This window comes from Acipenser ruthenus, chromosome 9 (genome assembly GCF_902713425.1).
Source record: "Acipenser ruthenus chromosome 9, fAciRut3.2 maternal haplotype, whole genome shotgun sequence".
NCBI lineage: Eukaryota > Metazoa > Chordata > Actinopteri > Acipenseriformes > Acipenseridae > Acipenser > Acipenser ruthenus.
In genome coordinates, this window is record NC_081197.1 from 46,906,866 (window position 1) to 46,928,741 (window position 21,876).

The window sequence follows — 21,876 nt, forward strand, 5'->3', positions numbered from 1 at the left end:
AACTGTCCAGTGCTACTGGTCAGGCCAGGCTAGGTTGTGTCCTAAATCTGAAACAAAAACACATTGGAAATGTGAAAAAACGCCAAGTTATAAAAGTGCCCAGCCATTTATAGTTGAGATATCAAAAACACAAGCCAAGTTTCAAGAAACCATTGGAGCAACCTTGCCCAGCACCAAGCAAATAGGCACAACTGTAAAAGCGGTGGGGGTCGAGGAGAAGGACATTTTTACATTACTTTGGCGACTTATTTCTCTTACTGTATGACAGGTATTGACTTTTTTTTCTACATTTCACCTAATAGTGTTGGGATCTACAAATTAAAGTGAAATGGTGCTTTTGGCTGATTTTACTTTTGCTGCGCTAATACCCTGAAAACACTTAAACTATCCTTGCTATAATAGAGAGTCTCTGGCAGTTCTTGCTGATAACTTGGCGCGAGGAACTACCGTTCCTCTCAATATAGTAAGTAGTGAACCAACAAAAGCCTTATTGATTCAGGCAGTAATTAGGCCTGTGGGTGCAGTGGAATTTAGTGGGGTGGTGTTGTTTAGCTTTGGTCAACTCATTTTGATACAGAATTTAAGTGAATTGATACTGCAGTCTCAGCGTTTGCCACCAGGAGTCACTGTAAACTTGTACGGTGGCCAAGTGCAAAAGTGAATTCCAATGGGTAACAGAGGGAGAATAAATATTGCACTGCTGTAGTATGATAAATGTTTAAGGATATATGTTAAACAGCGGTTCTATTTGAAATTTGAAATTTTATTTGAAATTCACAGTCATATGCTTATTGCTCGATGTATTTGATGGGTTTTCACTGAACCCAGCTACATGTGCTTATGGTTCATTATTTAGCCAAACTGCTTTAACTGAACTTAAGGTTAAGCAGAACTAAGTAACAGGTCTACATGATGAATTGGAAAATGTGATATAAACGCAGTTCAAAGACGTACCAGAACTTAACATGCGAGACAAAACACAAAAGGTGTCAAATTCATGGAAAACGTTTCAGCTTGGCCATGTGGTTCCTGGTGTATGCAATGCCACAAAACAGGCTTTTTTTTTTTCCTGACTTCACAGTGGTCATAGCGCAAAATAATACACATTATAAAATACTAAGCCTATCAAAGTGTGGACATACATTCTTTTTAACAAGTTTTATGTTTCAAAACCGCTTATTTCTGAGTGGTGCAGTGATATACCCGTGCTTTAAGTGAACTGAGCTGTAACTGCACATAATGTTTTATTTCTTAAATCCATTAGGGGCAGGTTAATTGTTACACTCTGGTGTGCCGCATTTTATTAAGGCCACAGGGGCACTTTTAAAATTTAAAAAGCAATAAAAAGTCACCAGGATGTGATGACAAACATACACTGATGCAAAATGAATCTAGCAAATAAGGACTACCTTAGTTAACATAACTGATATTTCACACTCATAAACCAAACTGCTCTTTTAAGTGTCTGCTTAACCTCCCAGAATATAGAAGAGCACCAAGTTATGATACTTATTACTGGCTATATTTAGAACTGTATTATCTGTTGTGTCAATTTATGTAGCCCTGCCCTGGGGTCATATGACTGAAGTGATGTCATTCACCATTTATGAAACTCAAAAGCTGAAAACAAGGGGAGACTAACATATGGTTGCATGAATGAAAACCTTGTAACTAAATGAAGAATTGTGCACGTGTTGGCATTTTAACCACAGGAACACATTACTGAATGTTGACGGTTCTAACCTGATAATTGTGTTTACTTTGGAACCCAGCATCAGTATATGTATAAACTAACTTAAATTGTCTTGTCTTTGACCCCATAGGGCTTGGTGATGAGCAAACCACAGTCTAGGCTGCGTTACGATTGCTAAAAAGAAACGCCTTTTTTCAGTGATTCAAATTGGGTTAAATCTCTTAGGAGACAAATATATATTAGAGATTTTAATCAATTTAATGATTAATCAGTGAATCTTGTCTACCTGAATGTGGTATCAAAAAAGGTGCGAGAAAAACACATGTTGATAAATGGTGCTTTCCTTTCATGGCAGTACTATAAGTTTATCATATAATCTTAGTCGCAAGTAAATTGATTTTACTTTCAAACCGTATCAGAAAAACTTGTTTGTCTGAAAAACTCGCTGGTTTTGTCATTTAACTACAGTGTCTATAGCAGTGGCGGCTGGTGCCCCAAAAAAATGGGGAGGCAGAAAAAAGGCAGCAGTAGAATCTTATTGTATTTGGACTGATAACATTGTTCATATTTTTTATTATTATTATTATTATTATTATTATTATTATTATTATTATTATATTTAGTGTCTTTATCCAAGGTGACTTAGATGTATTACAAGTCAGTACAGGGTTATAATGCAAGATTAATATTTAAATACAGTATAGTTTACAGCAATTGCAAATAATACAATATGAGATCGGATGCAACAAGTCAGGATTACAAGTTATATCTACAATGACAAGGATCGTGCATTTAGTGAGGATCCTTCCACTTCGGGGATGGTTATGGTTGTAGTACAAGCGTTTAGTCAATGCGTTACTTTAATAGCTTCAAACTGGCAAGAATATTGGTTCATATTTCTGTTTACATATACATATATACAATCTCACGCCCAATATCTATAGAAACTCCAGTGACAATTTACCTGACTGCCTCATGGACAGCAGTTAATAGTGTACACAGAAATGATTCATCTTAACCCAGAATGTCTGTAGGGACCACCTTTTGGTGCATAGCTAGCTAGCTACCTTCCTTAAACAGGCTGTAATGAAGTTCAACATTCATAATATGCTGGGGTTTTTTCTGTTGCTCTTCCATTCAATCATTGGTATTATTATGTATCGTATCATTTTATGAAGCCTTTGTTGATAAATATTTTACTACTATAAAGTTATAAACAAAAACTTATTATTTTATTGAACTTCTGTTTTTGGTTTAGAATTGACAGGAAGATGTCGCGCAGCCAGACGAACTACAAACTAGATGAAGCCCAGGCTATTGTCAATGAACTGCGAACAATAAAGAGATCGATCAACACAGGCGAGAAGGAGAGACAGGACCTCATCCAGGTGAGAGCTTTAGGACAGCCGGGAGGTAACTCCTCACAGAGGCGCCACCTGCTGTGGATTTCCTACAGTGACACCACAAATACAGGGACACCTTGAGAATGTATATATCACAGGTGTTTCTAATTCTCTGTCATTCCTCTGCATAAGTAAGGGAGCGTTTGTCAGGGCTCTGCTAAGAGTCATTTAAAAAATATCTAAGTGAGGACTTCTTGGAAACAAACACCAATAGCAATGTGTGTGAGTCTCTTTAGTGTATTTTGATACTTTGAAAGCAAGTAAAATGCCATGGTAAATATTTTAGTATTTAATCACTGACAGTGTTTGGATGCACCACTGTTTAGTTAAATAGACCCCAAAAAGTATTCAGGACATATAGAGATAATAGTCACACTTGGTAGCGAAATGCTGAGACATGAATCATTGAGGTTTTTTTTTTATTTAGAAACCTAACTAGTCAGCATTGGAAAGATCACATGTTTACATTTCTGCACCATCATCAGTGGAAAACCTGTGCTGACCGCAAACTAAGCTAATTACCTCCCTTCCCAGAACCCTGTGGGAGAGCAAAGGGCCAGGCAGGTCATCAGGAATGGGGCGGAACAGAAGAGGGGTGGGTGATTCAGGTCTGGAGCAGCTGTGCCATGCACCCTCACAAAACACAGGCGCTGAGAAGCACACAGCTCTTTACAGCAAATGCCAAGGCAGTCTCTCCCTTGAAAAAAGGGATTTCCTGAGAGTTCAGCAAAAAAAGTAGTCTGGAAGCACAGTGGCACTTAAGTAATTGGAAGGGGCTCCCAGCTACATTAGACGCTGTTTACTTTTACTAGGCTGAGCTTGTGGGGTAAGTGTGGGGACTAGCGGGTAATGTTTAGTATGCCGGGTTAGGGTTGATGACAGGGATGACATTTTTAGCTTGCTGGAGAGTGGCTGACTACACCACCACCACGATCAAAATCAAATGGGTGAACCCCCTTCTACATTAACGCTTAAAAACACATTCCCCCTTATCTTAGAATATAACTTGTTGAAAGTGTGTTCATTTGATTTCTGCTGCACCCTTGAAGGGGTTATTAGAGCTAATAAATGAATTTAATTAATCTCAGCTGTCGTTCACTTCCATTCCCTTCCATAGGTCTTGTGTGTGCAGTTTTGAAAGAAACTCAATGTTTATAGCATTCATTTTCATGTAGAAATGTATATATGGTACTAAACTAGGTTAAAGAAAGCTCTGGATGCATGCCATACTTTCAGGTTATCATACACTTCCTTGGCCATTTCACCCAGAGAATGAAATTGTCCCCAGCCCGTTCAATGCCTTTGTTCATGTCATTTATCAACCTGCTTCTGGGGGCACGTGCTTGGGAAATGTAGTTACTGTTCATTTTAGATTCAGAGGGTAAGTTACTAGGTTACTTTGATCTAAAATGGAAAGCTATTTTATTTTGTTTTTCTTTTCAACCAAGGGGAAATGGGAGGTATTTAGTTGCAGCTGGAATATCTGCCCATGCTCCAGACACTACTACACCACTATAGCATCTGAGTGGCCACAAGACTTTCATATGGTGACAAAGTGTGATGCAGGAATCTAGAATGGAGCTCAGAGTGTTGTAGTACATCTTGAGGTTGAGTAGACAGCCAACAAACAAAGTGCTGCTGAGTTACTCAGGCTATGAGCAAGCACAGGTATGTGGAAGGGTGTGGGAAGGGAGATGTTCTGTAAACCACAAACATATGATGGGCTCCTATGACATTATTCCAAAGAGCAGTAACCAAGGCTTTAAAATCTCTTTTTTTTAAAAACTAGCAATAATTGTCACGCTTATTCTTGATGGTGTTTTGTTTATGTAATACATTACCGTATATTGTTAATACATTACCGTATATTGTTAATACATTACTGTATATTGCGGTAATAATACATAAACCACAGCATAACCGCGTGCCTTTAGTGTCTCGTCCTTGTTTTGTGCATTTGTTTATCTTCCCCAGAAATGGGTTGACAGAACGTATCACCTGATCCTTTGTTTTGCCCCGCAGAGCCTAGCAAAGCTAACGATTGGCTTCCGGAGTAGCTGCTGTATAAATGACTCCCTGCCGGACCTCCAGAACAGTGCTGGTGTGCTCAGTGACTCCTCCTGTTTACCTCAGCAGTACTGCGATGCCGGCTCTCAGACTGACGTCATCGGAGAGGTATACATTCAAGCACCAGGCCCCAGTTGTTATGTAATCTATTGGCTGCAAGCACATCAGAAGGCTATGAAGAGGAGCGCTTTTGTGTTTTTCACCTGCGTTACCATGTGTTTGTTTATTTTATATGATGTACTTGGCCTGGTTGAAAATATCTTGATTTTAAGGTGGCAATACTTCAGAATGAGTAGTACTGGCTCCCTTGAGGGGTCCTTGAAAGAACAACCAGTTACTTAGAACAGCATCCTCTCAGAGGGAAAATAATATTTTTAAATAATTTTGCAGAAAATAGGCTTTCTGCCTAGCACATTGTATGCTTGCACATGACTTTCCTCATAGATCTATTAATAGTCAGCGGGTAGGTTTTCAGGGGTTTTTGGTGTGAAAACACTTTATTATAAAAATCTGTAACTGAACCTATTGCGTTCCTCAACCATTATGAAAGCATACACTAACTTTCAGATCAATCCAAGAAGGTGGTCACAAGTTATACGCTTTATATAAGCATAGAACTTGTGACCATTTATAAGTGTGTTCATTCAAGGGCCCCTATGTATAGCTTTGTTAAATGTATTTTTCTTGCATAACAGTACAGTTTCTTTTTGCATTTTGAAAAAAAAAGAATGGTGCAATTGCTGCATTGGAGTAAATGGTCAGTAAATCTAGCTCCTTATCAGCAATATAATACTATCATACAGAGACCAGTGGTTGAAAGGACTACCGAGCTGTCATGCCCTTAATAATGCTATTTATTAGAGGTCCCCAAGTGGCTCATCTGGTAAAAGCACAGCTGTTTGGTGTACAGGGTCCGTCATGCTGACAGGGGGCGCAGGTTCATTTTCTGGCTGTGCGAAGTTGCCGGTTTTCACTGGGGATTCCAGAGGGAGTGTCGCATTGGCCCTGGCACTCCCGCGGTTTAGGGACGCTACAGAGCACCCTACTGGCACCCTGTGACAAGCCTTTGTCCCCCAGAGGCCAATATCTCGCCGACTTAAAGAGGCAATTGGCTTGGTCGTGGGATTAGAGAACAACCGCTTACTTTCAATTCTCCTGCGCTGTTGTGGAGATTTGCTTTGGTGAGGGAACGTAAATGGGCATTCTAAATTATTCTGAATTGGTGAGAAAATCTGGGATACAATAACAGCTGTATGTGCGCTGTAATTGAATCCATCTGAAATGTGTAACTTACAGTATTCTGATCAATTTTATTTTGAATTTAATTTTTTTTTGTTTTTTTGTTTTTTTTTACTTCTTCCTAAAGTTTGGTACTGGAAATACTTCAAGACTGGGGGACAGAGTGAGACTCAGCTGGCAGTATGAAGAAGCAAAGAAAAGGTAAGCCAGTTTGGAACAAAGGGCTAAACTGAATCAATGTATTGTGAATCAAACTCTGAATTCAAAATAATAATAATAATTATTATAATAATAATAATAATAATAATAATAATAATTCCACCATTCCACATTTAATTTGTAGTTCCCAACACTCATGTGAAATGTAAAAAAAAAAGTAAATACCTGTCATACAGTAAGAGAAATAAGTCGCCAAATGAAGGTAAAAATGTCCATCTCCTCCTACTTCTTCTTTTTCTCCCAACGTATTTGTTTGTTTTTTTGAAGACCCCAGGCACTTTTATCCACTCATATGTATATTACAGGACATCCGATTTTAATGATAATTAACTTGTTTTGTCTACATGGAAATATACTAGGGAACGCTCTCTATGTCATTTATATTAAGTGATGTATTTCTGTTTTAAAATGGAACATTTGCCTGCAAAAAAAAAAAAAATCTTTGAAAAGACTTGTCCTGTCTATCTATGTCACCCAATTGACAGTTAGCCGTGTTATAAGCTATATACCTTATAGATAGATAGATAGATAGATATAAGGCAGGATTTGAGCCTAACTCGTCATACTTTCACTCCAACTGCATAACCGCTATGCTACACAGATTCCCATCTTAACCATTTCAACAGACTAGGTTATTATTTACATTTATCCTATCCAAGCGGCAATACATTGACTCAATATTGGTTGAACAATTTTGCTATTCCCATAGTGTGTGTGTGTGTGTTATAAAGTAAAAAAGAAGTGATATCTGAAAGAAAAACACAGCAAGTTATCAAAAGTGCCCAGCCATTTAAAGTAGAGATATCAAAAACACAAGCCAAGTTAGTAGAAACAATTGTGGCAACCTTGATCCCACTGCTTTGACAGTTGTGCCTGTTTGCTTTGTGCTGGGCAAGGTTGCCCCAATGGTTTCTTGAAACTTGGCTTGTGTTTTTGATATCGCCACTTTAAATGGTTGGGCACTTTTGATAACTTGCCGTTTTTTCACATTTCCAAAGTGTTTTTGTTTCAGATAAAATATACACTTTATACAGTACAATCTATATTTTTTTTTCACCTACTACAGGTATCTCACATATGTAAGTGCCATCTGTAAATATTTGTTGATTGCTCTATAAGTGATCATTACATGCTGAGGTATCATAAGGGTACTGATGAAATAAGTGTCTGTGACTCAGGTTTTGCAGATAAACACATTTCCTTTCTCAATAGTGCAGGCACTGTCTGTGTTTGTGAGCGGAGTGGCACAGAATCTGTGGTCACATTCTTCATTTATCATGCATTCCTGCCTCTGGGCTTTGTGTGTGAACACGCTGTTACTGCACTCCTCTGTCTAGCTCTGCAGGGTAGTGTAGCTATGACTATCATTTGATTACATTCATCATTTGATTAATCACCCTGGTGCCCAGTGTAAATGTCCTACTATGCCTAATAAAAGCACATCAAAGTGTAATAAAGCATGGTAAAGCTTAGGTAATCATTGTAAAGCCTAGAGAGGTATGGTAAAGCATATTAAAGAACATGGCAAACCAGGGTAATCTAAGGTAAATGCATAGTATAACGATGGAACAAATTGAAAAAATACAGTGCAAAAATAAACCAAGCTTTAAAATGACACGTACTTGCATTAATAAGTTAATAGCACGGAACAGCATGACACACTGCCCAGGATAAATTACTTAATGAGATCTATTGCATTGGCACAAGGATACGGAAAAAGCTATTTCACCTCTGAAGATATAAAAAAAAAAAAAAAAAATTGTTTTGCTGATCCAGCAGTATTGGGCAAACTGAGTTGTGAATGGCGCCATTGCTTCAGGATTGGCATTGCCATGGAGACAAGGTAGGCACGATGCCAGCATGCGAGAGAGAGCGAGAGCTGTGGAAATTCTCATGCTCCGCTTGTGAGTCAGAATTTCAACCTCCAAAACACATAAAACAGTGAGTCACTGCAGCTCTTGGCCAACATACCTAGTCTAGGCATTCCAAAAGCAGTATTATATCTAAAGTAGACACAGCAAGCTAAATAAAACACTTGTTATTTTACATAGACTGGTATGGTTTTATTCATACAGTGCCTATAGTAAGTATTCACCCCCCTTGGATGTTTTTACAGTTTGTTGTGTTACAACCTGAAATCTTGATGCATTTAAATGGGATTTTTTTTTTCCTTTGATTTACATAACCTACTGTATACCTTTCACTTCTTAATGATCGACTTGACTGTGCTCCAAGGGGTATTCAATGCCTTTGAAATCTTTTTATACCCCTCCCCTGATCTGTGCCTTTCCACAACTTTATCCCGGAGTTGTTTTCAAAGCTTCTTGGTCTTCATCAACTGTGGGACCTTACAGAGACAGGTGTATTTAATCTGAAATCATGTGAACCACTTTTATTGCACACAGATGGACTCCATTTAACTTATTGTGTGAATACTGAAGGCAATTGGTTGCACCTGAGCTTATTTAGGAGTGTCATAGCAAAGGGGGTGAATACTAATCTAATGAAGACTTTTCAGGTTTTTATTTTTTTATTTTTAATTGATTTGTTCCCCCCCACCCATTTTTTCGCACATTGAAAGTGTTGAGTAGGTTGTGTAAATCAAAGGAAAAAAAATCCCATTTAAATGCATCAAGATTTCAGGTTGTAACACAACAAACTGTGAAAACATCCAAGGGGGGTGAATACTTACTATAGGCACTGTATTTGCAAATGTTCTTTGATTGGTATATTGTAATTCTGTTAATATCTGACTACTTAATATGTAAGATGTTGGAAAGAATGTAATCAAGGATGCATCATTCTCCCAATGCTCTCCTTGAATCCCGAGTCCCAATGGAAGGAGTGCCCAGTTCTGCCCAGTTTTGCTTCTCAAAGCATATATTACATAACTATGAATAACGTTATGCACAGGCATGTTTTCCATTATATTTTGCAAAAAAGAAAGTGTCCTTGCTTAGTGAATAATACAGTGTTGTTGATGCATCAATTGTTGCTCATTTCCTGTCTGGTAATATAGTAGGAAACGTGTTGCTGATTGCACCTCCAGTTTCTCTCTATTATGTTTCTCAGGGTTTCCAGTATCCAGGTCCAGCTTGCCCAGCTAGAGAACGACAACTGGCCAGGCCGAGCGGAGGCAGACCGAGACCGGGAGCGGTTGCAGTTGCTCAGGGAGAAGGAGGCTCTGCTGCAGGAGCTGACCCTGATCAGCCAGCACTGCTGCTCCCCCGACGACGCGTTGCACCTGGAGGCCGAGAGGAGGAGGCTGGAGGAGGAGATCCAGAGGGCTCACTCGAGCTCTGCACACGAAACCACCGAGAGGTCAGAGAGCTGCTGCTGCTCTTCCTTTCCAAGCTTTATTAGAATTAGAGAAGTGCAAAGTTTGTACTCTTTTAAATTCAAGTTACTACCTCTGATCTAAGTGGCATTTTTTTATTTGAATGATCCCATTTAGTGCTGAGAGACCTTGCCCCCTTTCCCCTACATCTGTGTTTTCATTTACTGGCAGATGTTCCATTAGTATACATAAAAACAAATAATATAATATAACGTTAGTTATTTTTTTTAACAGAAGATCTAATAACTAAAAACACTGTTGTGCATAATAGTTAAACAAAAAGGCACGACTTGCATTCAAACACTTCCGATTTTATATATTTAAAAAAAAAATACAAAGGATTTACGTTTAACAACTGAAGAATATGCGTGCGTCCGCATCAGATTAACATTGTACTACTAATAATAAAAAATACTATATTTTAACAGGAGTAATTTCTGAACTATGGTTGTTCAATACTGTTTACATTTTATGCCCAAAAGCAAAGCATTTTAATTAGTCTCACAAACCTTGACTAATGTAACTATCGTATTAAATTCAGCTTCTTTTTCTGTAATATTACCATATAATCCAAACACAACATGCTTTGAAACAAAAGGTAATTGGTAGATTTAGATAAAAAAAAAAAAAAAAAAAACGTGACTACTTGGCCTACTTTTGATTTGTCTTATCCAACGCGTAATGTAGGCAACAGGAGACTTAAAACTGGGTACTAAAATATATAAATATATAAAATATATAAAATATATATTTTTTTTTTCACAATCCAGGGAGAAATGTACAGTATGATTGTGTGTGTGTATGTGGGGTTATCAGCAGGCTGGTGGCACACAGACAAATGTGCAACAGGCAAGGGAGTCTTCACTGAGGAATAGTTCCTCAGCCATTGCTGTTGGTTTTATCTCTCACAGGCCACATAATGCTCAGAGTTTTGGTAGAAGTGGGACCTGGCATTCCAAAGGGATATTTAACTGTCAGATACGCTGCGCTGCATGCATAGAAAACAAACAAAGGTTGTTTTTATTTCAAGTCATTTTCTATACCTGTCACTTTGTTTACAACAACTTTTGGCACCCAGAATGAAATGTTATTTTTGTAGAATGTTTTATGTAATTATACTGTCTTCGTAACTCTTCTACATATTAGAAATATGCATTCCAAAAGTGGAACGCCTGGAGAAGGTAGGCCTGAGATAATAGCATCACTCCATGCTTCAAAATGTGTCAAATCAAGTCCTAAATTGAAGAATCATCATATTATTGAGACAGAAATGCACTTCCTTATCTATCTCCTGAAATTCCGTTGCAAGTCTGTTAAGAGATGCTTATCGCACAACTTAATAATGCAAGGGACAATGAAACTCGGTAAAAAAATGCTAACCAGGAAAGGGCCAGAGCCCACGATTGTCAAAAGTACATTTTTTGGAATTTCACAACAGACATCTGAATAATCTGAAAACCGGTTAATCTGTTTATGCTGTATATTTGTTATACATATTAATTACAAAAACAATATGTAATAGTTGAGAAATACACACCTTCAGACTATCGCTGATAAAACCACTGAAACCTCAGCAGCAAGCCACTCTGTGTGGCTAAATAAACAAAGCCTTATCTTATGGTCCTTAAGAGCACAGCATCGAATCCTGCTGTTGAAGTATTTTCATACAAAGGTACTTCTCATTCTCTAATTCTAGTGTTATAACCTCTCTTTGAAAATGTAATTGATTGGAGTTAAGAATTGTACATTTTACCAGACATATTTTTACAGAAAAGCTATTGAAACTGATGGGCGTATTGCTGAGTGAGGAAGGATAACCGCTTGAAACACATATTAATAGAACGTAGTTAAAAAAATGAACTTCAGTGGAATTGGTAGCGATAGCCTGTTTTGCACAGCACGATAACAGAAACATTTAACAAATAATTAAATTGAATTATCCTCGGGGATAATAATAATAATAAAAAAAGAGATGACAAGTGGAATACTCCAGTTACATCTGCTGCAAACCCAAATGGCGACGTTTTGGCAAGTAAATTGGAATGCTTCTGTAATATCATTCTAAAATCTTATAAAGTTGTTATAAGCACCCTTTTTAATGCAATGCATGTTTAAATAATGGCACAGTTCTTATGATGAGTGACTTCCAGAATATTAGCATAGCCCCTCCTTAGTTACCATACAATGACACCCACTGACGAGGCACTGTGAAGTTTTTTATTATGTCATAATAAAAAGGACCGGGTCAGGAGGATTATTTTCAGGAATAGTCGCGATACAATCATAGCGTGCTACCTCTGTTTTTGTTGTAAACAGAACCACTGTGGCACTTTGGAATAGTACAGTTGTTCATATTGGTGGGATTGCCGAATGTTGCCTATTTTTATTTTTATTTGCCTGAAAATGTATATACGTGTAAACTAATGCTTTGTGAATATTGCCCTTTTGTTTTCTTTTATCAAAAAAAAAATGTAGTCAATATACCCCACTGAACACCCAAAGAAAAATAATCTGGTCCAAAATAAAAATAAAGGAATGTATAATATTCTTTGCTGTTATTTTGCAAATTCTCATGAGATTTTTGTTATTTCATGATCTGCACCGGTAACTTCTCTGAATCGTAAATGCCAAGTATATGTCTGTTTTTCAACAGAATACTTCAACAGGAGAAAAGAAACGTGCTTCTGAAGCAGTTGGAAGAAGCCACACGTGTCGCCACATATTTGCACTCCCAGCTAAGAAGGTGAGTTGTCTCAGCATTGGTGACAGAGAATCTCAATAACAGCTGAAGGCCATTTCACATCGGCTCTGATCAGTAATTTATCATTGGTAATCCGTAATGTTGTGAACAAAAAGAATTGTAATGGTGTAAAACTAATTGGAAAAAGGATCAGTTAGTATTGGCACCTGTGGCCACGATTAGGTAATTCCAAGTAGAATGTTTTTGTAATATCATTCTAACATCTTCCAAATATTAGCATTGCCCCTCTTTCATTACCATAAAATGACACCAGCTTGCGTAACAGTGAATCCATGTTGGAAAGTGCTGGGGTTGCTACTGTAGGTGGTGCAGCGAGTTAATGCACTGGTTTCAATGCGTGTTTTTGCTTTTTCTCTGTAGCTTTTCTGCCAGCAACCTCATGGTGTCGTCCGGCAGCAGCAGAGGCTCCCTGGCGTCCAGCCGTGGCTCCCTTGCGTCCAGCCGTGGGTCACTCAGCTCTGTGAGCTTCACTGACATCTACGGGCCGTCTCAGTACGAGCGCACGGAGGGTGGTGGCCTCAGTGACCTTGAGCAGCACCTGCGCTTTGACCTGTACCCCTTCGACGCTGTCTTCAAGGACACCACTGTGTATGGGGCAGAGCCGCTCAGCCTGGGGAAGCCCAAGCGCTCCCTGGACACCCCACAGTCATTTGCTTCTCTGTCATCACGCTCCTCCCTGTCCTCTCTGTCCCCGCCCAGCTCTCCCCTGGACACACCCTACCACTCGGCCTCTCGGGACTCCCCACTGGCCCAGATGACAGAGGAGTATATGGAGCTGGCGGGACGGGGCTTTCTCGATGGGCTCCGGGGGTACTCCCAGCCCCCTGCCACTGCCAACATTGAGGCCGTCCCTGGGGCTGCCCCCAGCGGTCAGTTTTGTGGCTATGTGCTGGACAGCAAAGGGCCAAAGGAAAGCGTTCCGCAGATAGGGTCTGTAACGCATGGAACTGGAGGCAAGTGCTTTCCTTTTCTTTTGTTAACCATGGAAACCTTAGTGTGTAAGCCAATCGTAGAAGCTTTTTGCTGGTAGCGACATTCAATATCTGAGGTAAAATGGATTCCTATATTTGTAAAGAAAAAATTAAAATTAAGCCTTTTTTTATTTATAATCTGCATGACGTCTTCAAAAACACTAAAGAAATGTTTCTTTACCTAAACTTTTAGTATTTCGATGGTCCATAAAAATTGATTTATGTTTTCTGGTATCAAGTTAATTTGGCTACAAGAAAGTAGGCACATTTTCTCAATAACGATGGGGTATTATTGCAGTTTCTCACAAGAAACATGTTTTGAGAAGAAATATCATGGCATACTGAACTGAAAATGTCTGCTGCCCCCTAGAGGCAAGCTACAGTATTCTAAAATCATAATCCGGACAAAGCATAATAACACTTCTTGCCATTGTCAGGAGGATTAGGGTTACCAATACGTTTGCACAGTAATTTTGCAGTTTGTCATACTGCTGTGGGCTTTACTATGCTTGGTTATGCTTTACCGTGCTTTCACTATGCTTTAGTGCAGTGCTTTTACCAGTACTTTAGTGCTGTAAACCTTGAAATCTTTGAGTGCATTAGTGGTAGCACATACCTTAGACAGCAGAATAACAATTACGTAAATTGAATTAAAAAAAAAGAATGCAACTAATATTAAAACTGAAAGTTTAAAAGGCACTGGAAGGGAGTTGAGAAAAGCTTGAGCATCGACTGATCTCGCAGAATTAAAGAGATGAAGTAAACCAGTGAGCAGACGGCACATTTGTGACTGAAATGTCATGACCCTAAAGCACAGGAAGTATAGAGGCCTACAGTTTGGCATGCATTGCTTTTTCCATGCATAAATTCAGCACATCAAATTTTATTCGAATCAGGATGGTGACTTCCCTCTGGTGGGGTTTAATATGGAGTGACCCTATTGATTTCTCCACAGGGGTGACCCTGCGCTGCAACAGTGCCGGGAGGTCAGGCAGGAGGGCCAGAAGAGTCTCTGCAGGGGTATCGGAAGATGCTCTGGCCACAGATAGTGGAGTCTTTGAAGCGTGGAGCAGAAGGTTGGGTATCCATCTATTACCGTGATATTGCCAGCCATGCAAATTACATGACAGTAAAAAAACTAAAAACTTTCAAATACTACAAATTAGCTTCAAATGTAAATATATTATTTTTTGTTGCACTCATTCTGAGTGGTTCTAAGTTCTGTTGCTCTACATTGAATCATTTTTCTCTAAATCTGCCACTAGTTGGCTTTGAGCTTTTAGAGAATTGTAAATGCCTGGACTGAACATCCATCCTCAAATCACGTGACAATACGACCATTCAATTCTTAGAGACAGAGAGCATTTTGGGCTGGCAGAGTCGTAAGCCGCGTTGTCACAAGGTTTAAATGGAATGAGGAAAGCTGTTCATTTCTGATAGAATTCTTCAGAGAGGTTCAAAGCAACTCAAAGCCATGTAAAGGCAGATTTGGAGATAAATAAGTAAACAAAGTAAAAAAAGTAACTCAATGTTGGAGCCACTGATCACTTAGAACGGATTGCAAACACCACAGCGTATGTCTAGCCTGTGGGTGTGCATACAGTATGCATCATTGTTTGTCCACATACCCCAAGATATTTTCAGGGTTTTATTGAGCAGCACTAACAGATGACTCATTCCAACAACATTGGCTCTTTTGTTTCCAGTAGGCCTGAGGATTCTGAGGTTCACCATGTCAATGATGCTGCTAGCGCTGAAACACCTCAGATCCAGCTTGGACTCATGTAGGTAAAAAGAAGAGTGAAAATAAATAACAAAAAGGAAACCATTTATATAAATGAAGTTTGTTGGATGGGATACAACTGTAGAGACTTAACAAAGAGGACACTGACAGGTTCCCCTTATAAAAGTTTAACACAGTATTTTTGCAGTTTTAACATGTTCTTTCCCATTTTCCATAGTTTACCCTGGCTTGTCATGTTTATTAATGTGTTTCACCATACCTCTGCTTACAATGCTTACCTATACTTTACCATGCTTTCAATGTGCTCTATTACACTTTGCTATCCTTTTGCTATGGTAAACCTTTATAAGGGTCCATGCACACACATACAGTGACTCACCTTAAAAAACCACAGTAAGTTACCCTTGTCTCCTTTGTTAATGTGAACGATTTCTTAATCTACACAAAGCAGATGGGCCTGGGTGTTGTGTTTACTTTATGAACTGTAGGTATTAACACTAAACTAAACTACTGTACTCTGCTCCAAAACATGTAACAATGTACTGTGGGACTTCATTCCCCACTTCTTTACTTTAGGAGTAGTGGTAGTACAGATCCTTCAGAACTACTTTTCATTCATCCATGAGGTTTACCTACGGCACATTTTCATACTTGACCACATACTATGTATAATTCTAATAAAGAAATACTGCATGCCATAATTTAAAGCTGCAAATGTAAAAGATTTAGTTATTTAGTCATTTACTTAACATTTTTTTCTGTTTTAGGTATGATGCTGGCAATGAATGTCTTTTAGTCCATTTGCTTCAACTGAAAAACCTAAACGAGGTTCTCATGAAAGAAGTATTTAAAATGTAAGTTCTAATAAATCATCAGGTATTGTTTTAGCCAACGTCAGTTCAAGGTTTGTTTCGTTGAGATGTTGATGGTGATTTTAAAGCTGGCCTTTTTTTCTTTCTTTTTTTCTTTCCACAGATATGTTAAAATTCACATGCTTCCCCTTGACCCCAGCACAGCAAGCACTTACTGCTCCAAAGCTTTGGATCTTCAGACTCTGTTAACATTTAACGAAGGGTTCCGCATCCCCGTTCCTGCCAGTGCTTTAGGGCTCAGGTCCCTTCAGCTGTATGTGTGTTCTGTAGGTCACCAGGCACAGGAAGAGCTGCTGGTAGGTACAGTGTGAGGCCACTTTTATTAACAACTACTAGTAAATTGAGTAGGCAGAATATATTTTTATTTCAAAATGTTCCCTCACTGCCTAGCATGGTTGAGATGTCTCCTCTCGTTTATAAGGGGGTCCCAGGGTGGTGGAAGTTCAAAAAGTTAGACAATACAAAATACGTATGGCAAGTTAAAACACCATCATAATATAGCATCAGACACCCCTCTACACCATTACATTCACATTCCTTCCACAACACCTTTGTTTTAAATGAGTGTATATTCTGCCAGGTCTTCAGTTCTACTTGGCCTCTCTGTTTTATTCAGGGTGTGGTGCAGGTCAGCCTGGCCGATTGTGATGGATCCCCAGACATGTCGTTTCACTGGTACCGGGTCCAGACTGTGAGTGGACCCGACCCACACAGGAAAAGGAACAGCATCCAGTTTGCAGAGGGCAGCCTGGAGCACCCTGGAAACCGCATGCACGTGAAAACTACGGTAGGAGTCTTCACTTTTTTTTTTTTTAATCTATAGCTATGGCTATATTTATTAAACAGTTGAAAATAGGTTTCATGAACTAAAAACTTGACTGAATTAATCAAAATTGACATGAACACACCTAAAAAACATTCCTTTAAAACATTTTCTTTTCTTTTTGGTGAATCCTTGTTGTTGTTGTTGTTGTTAATATTATTAGTTTTATTCCTTATAGTCAGCATCTCTAGTGCTTTTTTAGGAGGCAGTGTGTTGTTGTGGCCAGTGTCACCTTGGGTCTCTCAGGTTATTGGTTACCAGTGTCTTCTCCTGGCAGGACTCAGTGTCGGCCCTACTGGCTCGAACTACAGCGCAGCTGGAGGCGGTGGAGCGGGAGTTGGCGGGAGAGCAGGTCAAGCTGGAGTACACCGACGAGGAGATCCAGGAGATTGAGAGGAAGGAAGAGCAGGCCGAGGCCGTGTCAGAAAGGTATGACAGAGATGCACTTGCTGGCCGGGGCTGCCAAATCCTCATACACTCAATCACGTCGGCCCCTGATAAGCAACGATTTCTACCCACATTTGCACCACCTTTTTTTCCCCTAGAAAGTTGGTATACTATGATGCAAGATTAGAAAATTGAAAATTCATGATAAAGAAACAAAACATGGTAGTCTCTGATAAAAACAGAGTAGGTATGAGAAATTGCAATATTATGCAACTTTACGATGGGTAGTATGAGTGTTAGTTCCACGTGAAAAACAAAAATGTTATAAAATAATTTTTGCTTTCTAACATTCCTGTGTATATTATTTTTTTTAAATGGCTGCCTGGAATATGCATCTTTGATAATTACTAACCATTGTGTGCTAGAACACATGCTGGTACTGGGATGGGGAAGCACAGGACTCGCCCCCAGATACTGACTCTGCTCCTGGCTTTGCTGTGTGTGTGTTAGCCTATTATTACCAGTATCTGGAGGATTTGTTTCCTATCACAATAGCTATTTGACTTAATAATAAAAACGATTTGTCTTCAAGTTGTATAACTTTTTTTTTTCTCATTTCCAAATAAAATGTGGTAATGGAACTTTTGAGTATTACAGGTTAGTAAACCCACATCCCCCCCCCCCCCCCCCCCCTTTAAAGGTTTATTTGTATTATAGTACAATTTATGTTTGTATTTCCCCACTGCAACTACTCCAATGAATGTGCTTGTTCATAACAGGAGTTGGCAGGCTGAGTCGGTGGATAGTGGCTGCAGTAACAGCACAGCATTTGGTCCTCATTGTCCGGAGGGCCTGTGTGGGGAAGTGGCATATGGGGAGCCAGAGGGCCGGTGTGCTGCAAGAAGAACCCAGCCTCCACCACTGAAGGTAACTCCAGCCAAGCTTGTCATATATGTACTAGACAATAGACATCCCACTGAGAGAGAACTAGCTTGAAATGACACTACAGTATATGGCTTTGAACATGTGTGACCAGGTGTAGCCAAGGCTGTAAGTCACAGCACAGGAAGTGGTCTGATTGCAGCCTCTGAGGTAAGAGATCCCTACACCACAGGAAGTGATTTGGTTCCAAGAAGAAGCATTTTAGTTCATTATGCTGTTGCACAGTTTGAGAAATTGCATGATGATGGTCTTTGGCCATGTTTAACGAAAGAAAAAGCTAAAACACTGATAATATAAAACATTCCAGAAAAGCATTCCAGAAAATATATTTTTGGGCTCACAGGTGGATAAGGGGACGAATACGGAGAGCCTGTTTCCTGAGAAGCTGTCTGTGCGACTGAAGGACAGGGGAAGCCGCAGGTCCCACGGCTCTCCCTTTGTACGAAGCAGCACCATTGTGCGCTCCCAGACGTTCTCCCCAGGGGCACAGAGTCAGTATGTGTGCAGAGTGAGTATATGGTCCATACAGAAACAAGGGACTGAAGCCCACCTAGAATGCAGGCCTGTGGTCCAGGCTGTCTAAACACATGATTTAGTATTAAGGTCACGCACTAGAAAAACAAATACAGAAGGCTATGTTTAAAGGATACTTGTCACAACCTCGCATAAGAAGAAGCCTTCGACGGTGTATTTTTCAGTGTCTTGTGTTTGAGTAAATAAAATGTACATTAATGACTACATTTCTTTCGTGTGCCAGCTGTACCGTAGTGACAGTGACAGTTCAACATTACCAAAAAGATCCCCCTTCATCAGAAACACGTTGGAAAGACGAACTCTGCGATATAAACAGGTATGTTATATGCAGTTTATGTGCATATTGCAATAACAGTTTAGGCAACAGTTTATCTGAACTACACAATTTTTTTCAGCAGGGGAAAAACACTTTTTCTGAAAAAAAAGTATTAATAATTTGGAGGCTGCTGTACTCCCTCTTTCCCCCATGCAGCAGTCGTACAGGTCCTCGCTGGCGGAGCAGTCGACACGGACCTCCCTGGATCTGGAGCTGGATCTCCAGGCCTCCAGGACTCGGCAGAGACAGCTGAACGAGGAGCTGAGCAGCCTGCGGGAGCTAAGACTGAGACTCGAGGAGGCGCAGGGCCGGGGGATCACCGAGCTGCCCCACTGGGTCATCCGAGACGAGCGCTTCCGCTGTCTCCTCCGAGAGGCAGAGAGACAGGTACTGCACAGGCAGAGGACATCGTCACAGGGAGAGTGCTAGTAACTCCGCCCTCCACCGCTCATGATTAGAAAGCACTGTAAGGTATTTCAATTGGGCTGTAACTCTTGAAAAGTAGGTAGTCCTTCTGTCTAGTACGTTGTCTGTGCTTCCCCCGCCTGCAGGCCAAGCAGACCAAACAGGAGCAGCGGCAGGAGGAGGCGGCAGAGAGAATGCTGAGGAAAGCCTCCAAAGAGGTGTTACAGATGAGGGGGCAGAACCAGAAGGAGTCGCTCCCGGTGCAGACATTCAGGTCAGCGTAGCACTTACTGCAAGGCGTGCATGGACAACTACTGAATCTACCACCTTGTGTGTGGCCCCTTGTTAAAGAGGGTAAACATTACCCAACGTGCATTTTGTACATGTGTGCTTGCTATAAGTGGTATTCTTTATATAGAATGGGAAAATTGTGTCATGTCTTATTTAGTAATATTTTCATTATTATGACAGGTGTAGGTATTTGTGTAAAACTGTTTTTTTTTTGTTTTCTTTTTCTTGAAGTTTCCATAGCAGCCCAAATGTTGTAATAATTGTCAGTGCACTGTATATGGTCTGTTGTCAAGAGGTCAGTCACTGATCTGTGTTATTTCTTTTGCCAACAGAGAGAAGATAGCATTTTTTACCAGACCAAGACTCAACATACCTCCTCTGCCAGCAGATGACGTATGAGTGCCTTCCTACATTATATGTCATTAAATATGAAGTATTCATCTGTCTTGTTTTTATTTTGATGAAGTAATTGAACATAATTAGCATTTTCTTCAAAAAAAAAAAAAACTTGTGCAAAAGCTATTAATATACAAGTTTAAAAAAAAAAAAAGTATTTATATATATATATATATATATATATATATATATATATATATATATATATATATATATATATATGCATATATTTTATATTACTAGTGACAACAACAAGGCTTGGTTTTCCTTGTTGTAAAAGTAACATCTTTGAAAAACGTATTTTATAAAAGAAGAAACTATCCTCTTACACTTATTTTTCTGATGTTTGTGCGCTTACAAAAGGCTGGACAACAGGAACAAAGTCAGTTTAGACAAATTCACTGTAATGTAATTTATTTTATAGTACTTTTCCTTGAAAGAAAAAAACAAATTATATATATTATATATATATATAATGTATGTAATATATTATTATTATTATTTGTTTATTTAGCAGACGCCTTTATCCAAGGCGACTTAAAGACTAGGGTGTGTTAACTATGCACCAGCTGCAACAACGTCTCACCCAAAAGACGGAGCACAAGGAAGTTAAGCAACTTGCTCAGGGTCACACAATGAGTCAGTGAGTGAGCTGGGATTTGAAACGGTGACTTTCTGGTTACAATCCCTTTTCTTTAACCACCAGACCACACAGCCCCCTCTATAAACTAACCTCATACAGTAGAATGGAACTTTTGGCTGATTTTGTTACTGTTACCTGATTTGAAAAAAGAAAAAGAAAAAAACGTCTTCTGTGTCATACTTTGTGACTTTTAAATCCACTTTTCTTATTATCTGTACTTTACAATATATATATATATGAAACATTGTATTATATAAATCTGTTATAACATCTGCAGTGTTTCAACTGAAGATTTGTCATTAAACAATTGAAGTGCAATGGTGTTTTGTGCTACTTTCATGTGAACTCCATTTCTTCTGTCTTCCATGTTCTAATATACCAGCAATAAACTGGTGCAGATTTCACATCCTAAAAATGTGACGGATATGTTTTTTTACAATAATTGATTATCAGTATAATCATAAGTATGTATTGATTAATTGTACTGATTATCGCTAATTGTATTATAGACAAGTAAAAACCAGTCAACAAGCAGAAAAAAGAGTGAGAAAAAAACACTAACTAGGAATGCATTTTTAAAGGTCACAGTGCTGTTTGATTTTGCCCAAGGAGATTTCATAACACTGAAAATATGAAGTTTCCAGCTGAAATCGTTTGAGATATTAGCAACAGTATATGCGGTGGTTGCAGGTTTGCAAACTCATGCAATCTCCCCTCCTGGGAATGCTTCGTGAGGATTAAGAACTGGTCTAATGGGATAATAAACAGAGGGAACTATTATGAAAATTCAGAGGGAATAAAGTATTCCTTTAAACTCAAAGAAAATGATCGAA

General features: G+C 39.2%; 1 protein-coding gene across 2 annotated transcripts in view; it reads left to right on the forward strand.

Moving 5' to 3' along the window:
• The window catches only part of LOC117406010 (protein WWC3-like), a 52,190-nt gene extending 31,639 nt beyond the window's left edge, over positions 1–20,551 (forward strand). Inside the window, exons 6-23 of one of the 2 annotated variants that reach the window (XM_034009645.3) lie at positions 2,952–3,081; positions 5,119–5,271; positions 6,530–6,603; positions 9,694–9,942; positions 12,612–12,701; positions 13,080–13,672; positions 14,646–14,766; positions 15,397–15,474; positions 16,202–16,288; positions 16,410–16,602; positions 16,923–17,093; positions 17,407–17,558; positions 18,296–18,443; positions 18,802–18,966; positions 19,216–19,308; positions 19,465–19,695; positions 19,860–19,987; positions 20,337–20,551. In XM_034009645.3, the coding sequence (XP_033865536.2) occupies positions 2,952–3,081; positions 5,119–5,271; positions 6,530–6,603; positions 9,694–9,942; positions 12,612–12,701; positions 13,080–13,672; positions 14,646–14,766; positions 15,397–15,474; positions 16,202–16,288; positions 16,410–16,602; positions 16,923–17,093; positions 17,407–17,558; positions 18,296–18,443; positions 18,802–18,966; positions 19,216–19,308; positions 19,465–19,695; positions 19,860–19,987; positions 20,337–20,403 (2,923 nt within the window). In that variant the 3' untranslated portion in view covers positions 20,404–20,551. The remainder of the gene's footprint in view (positions 1–2,951; positions 3,082–5,118; positions 5,272–6,529; positions 6,604–9,693; positions 9,943–12,611; positions 12,702–13,079; positions 13,673–14,645; positions 14,767–15,396; positions 15,475–16,201; positions 16,289–16,409; positions 16,603–16,922; positions 17,094–17,406; positions 17,559–18,295; positions 18,444–18,801; positions 18,967–19,215; positions 19,309–19,464; positions 19,696–19,859; positions 19,988–20,336) is intronic. The other variant, XM_034009646.3, reaches the window with a different exon arrangement.
• Positions 20,552–21,876: the final 1,325 nt, after the last annotated feature.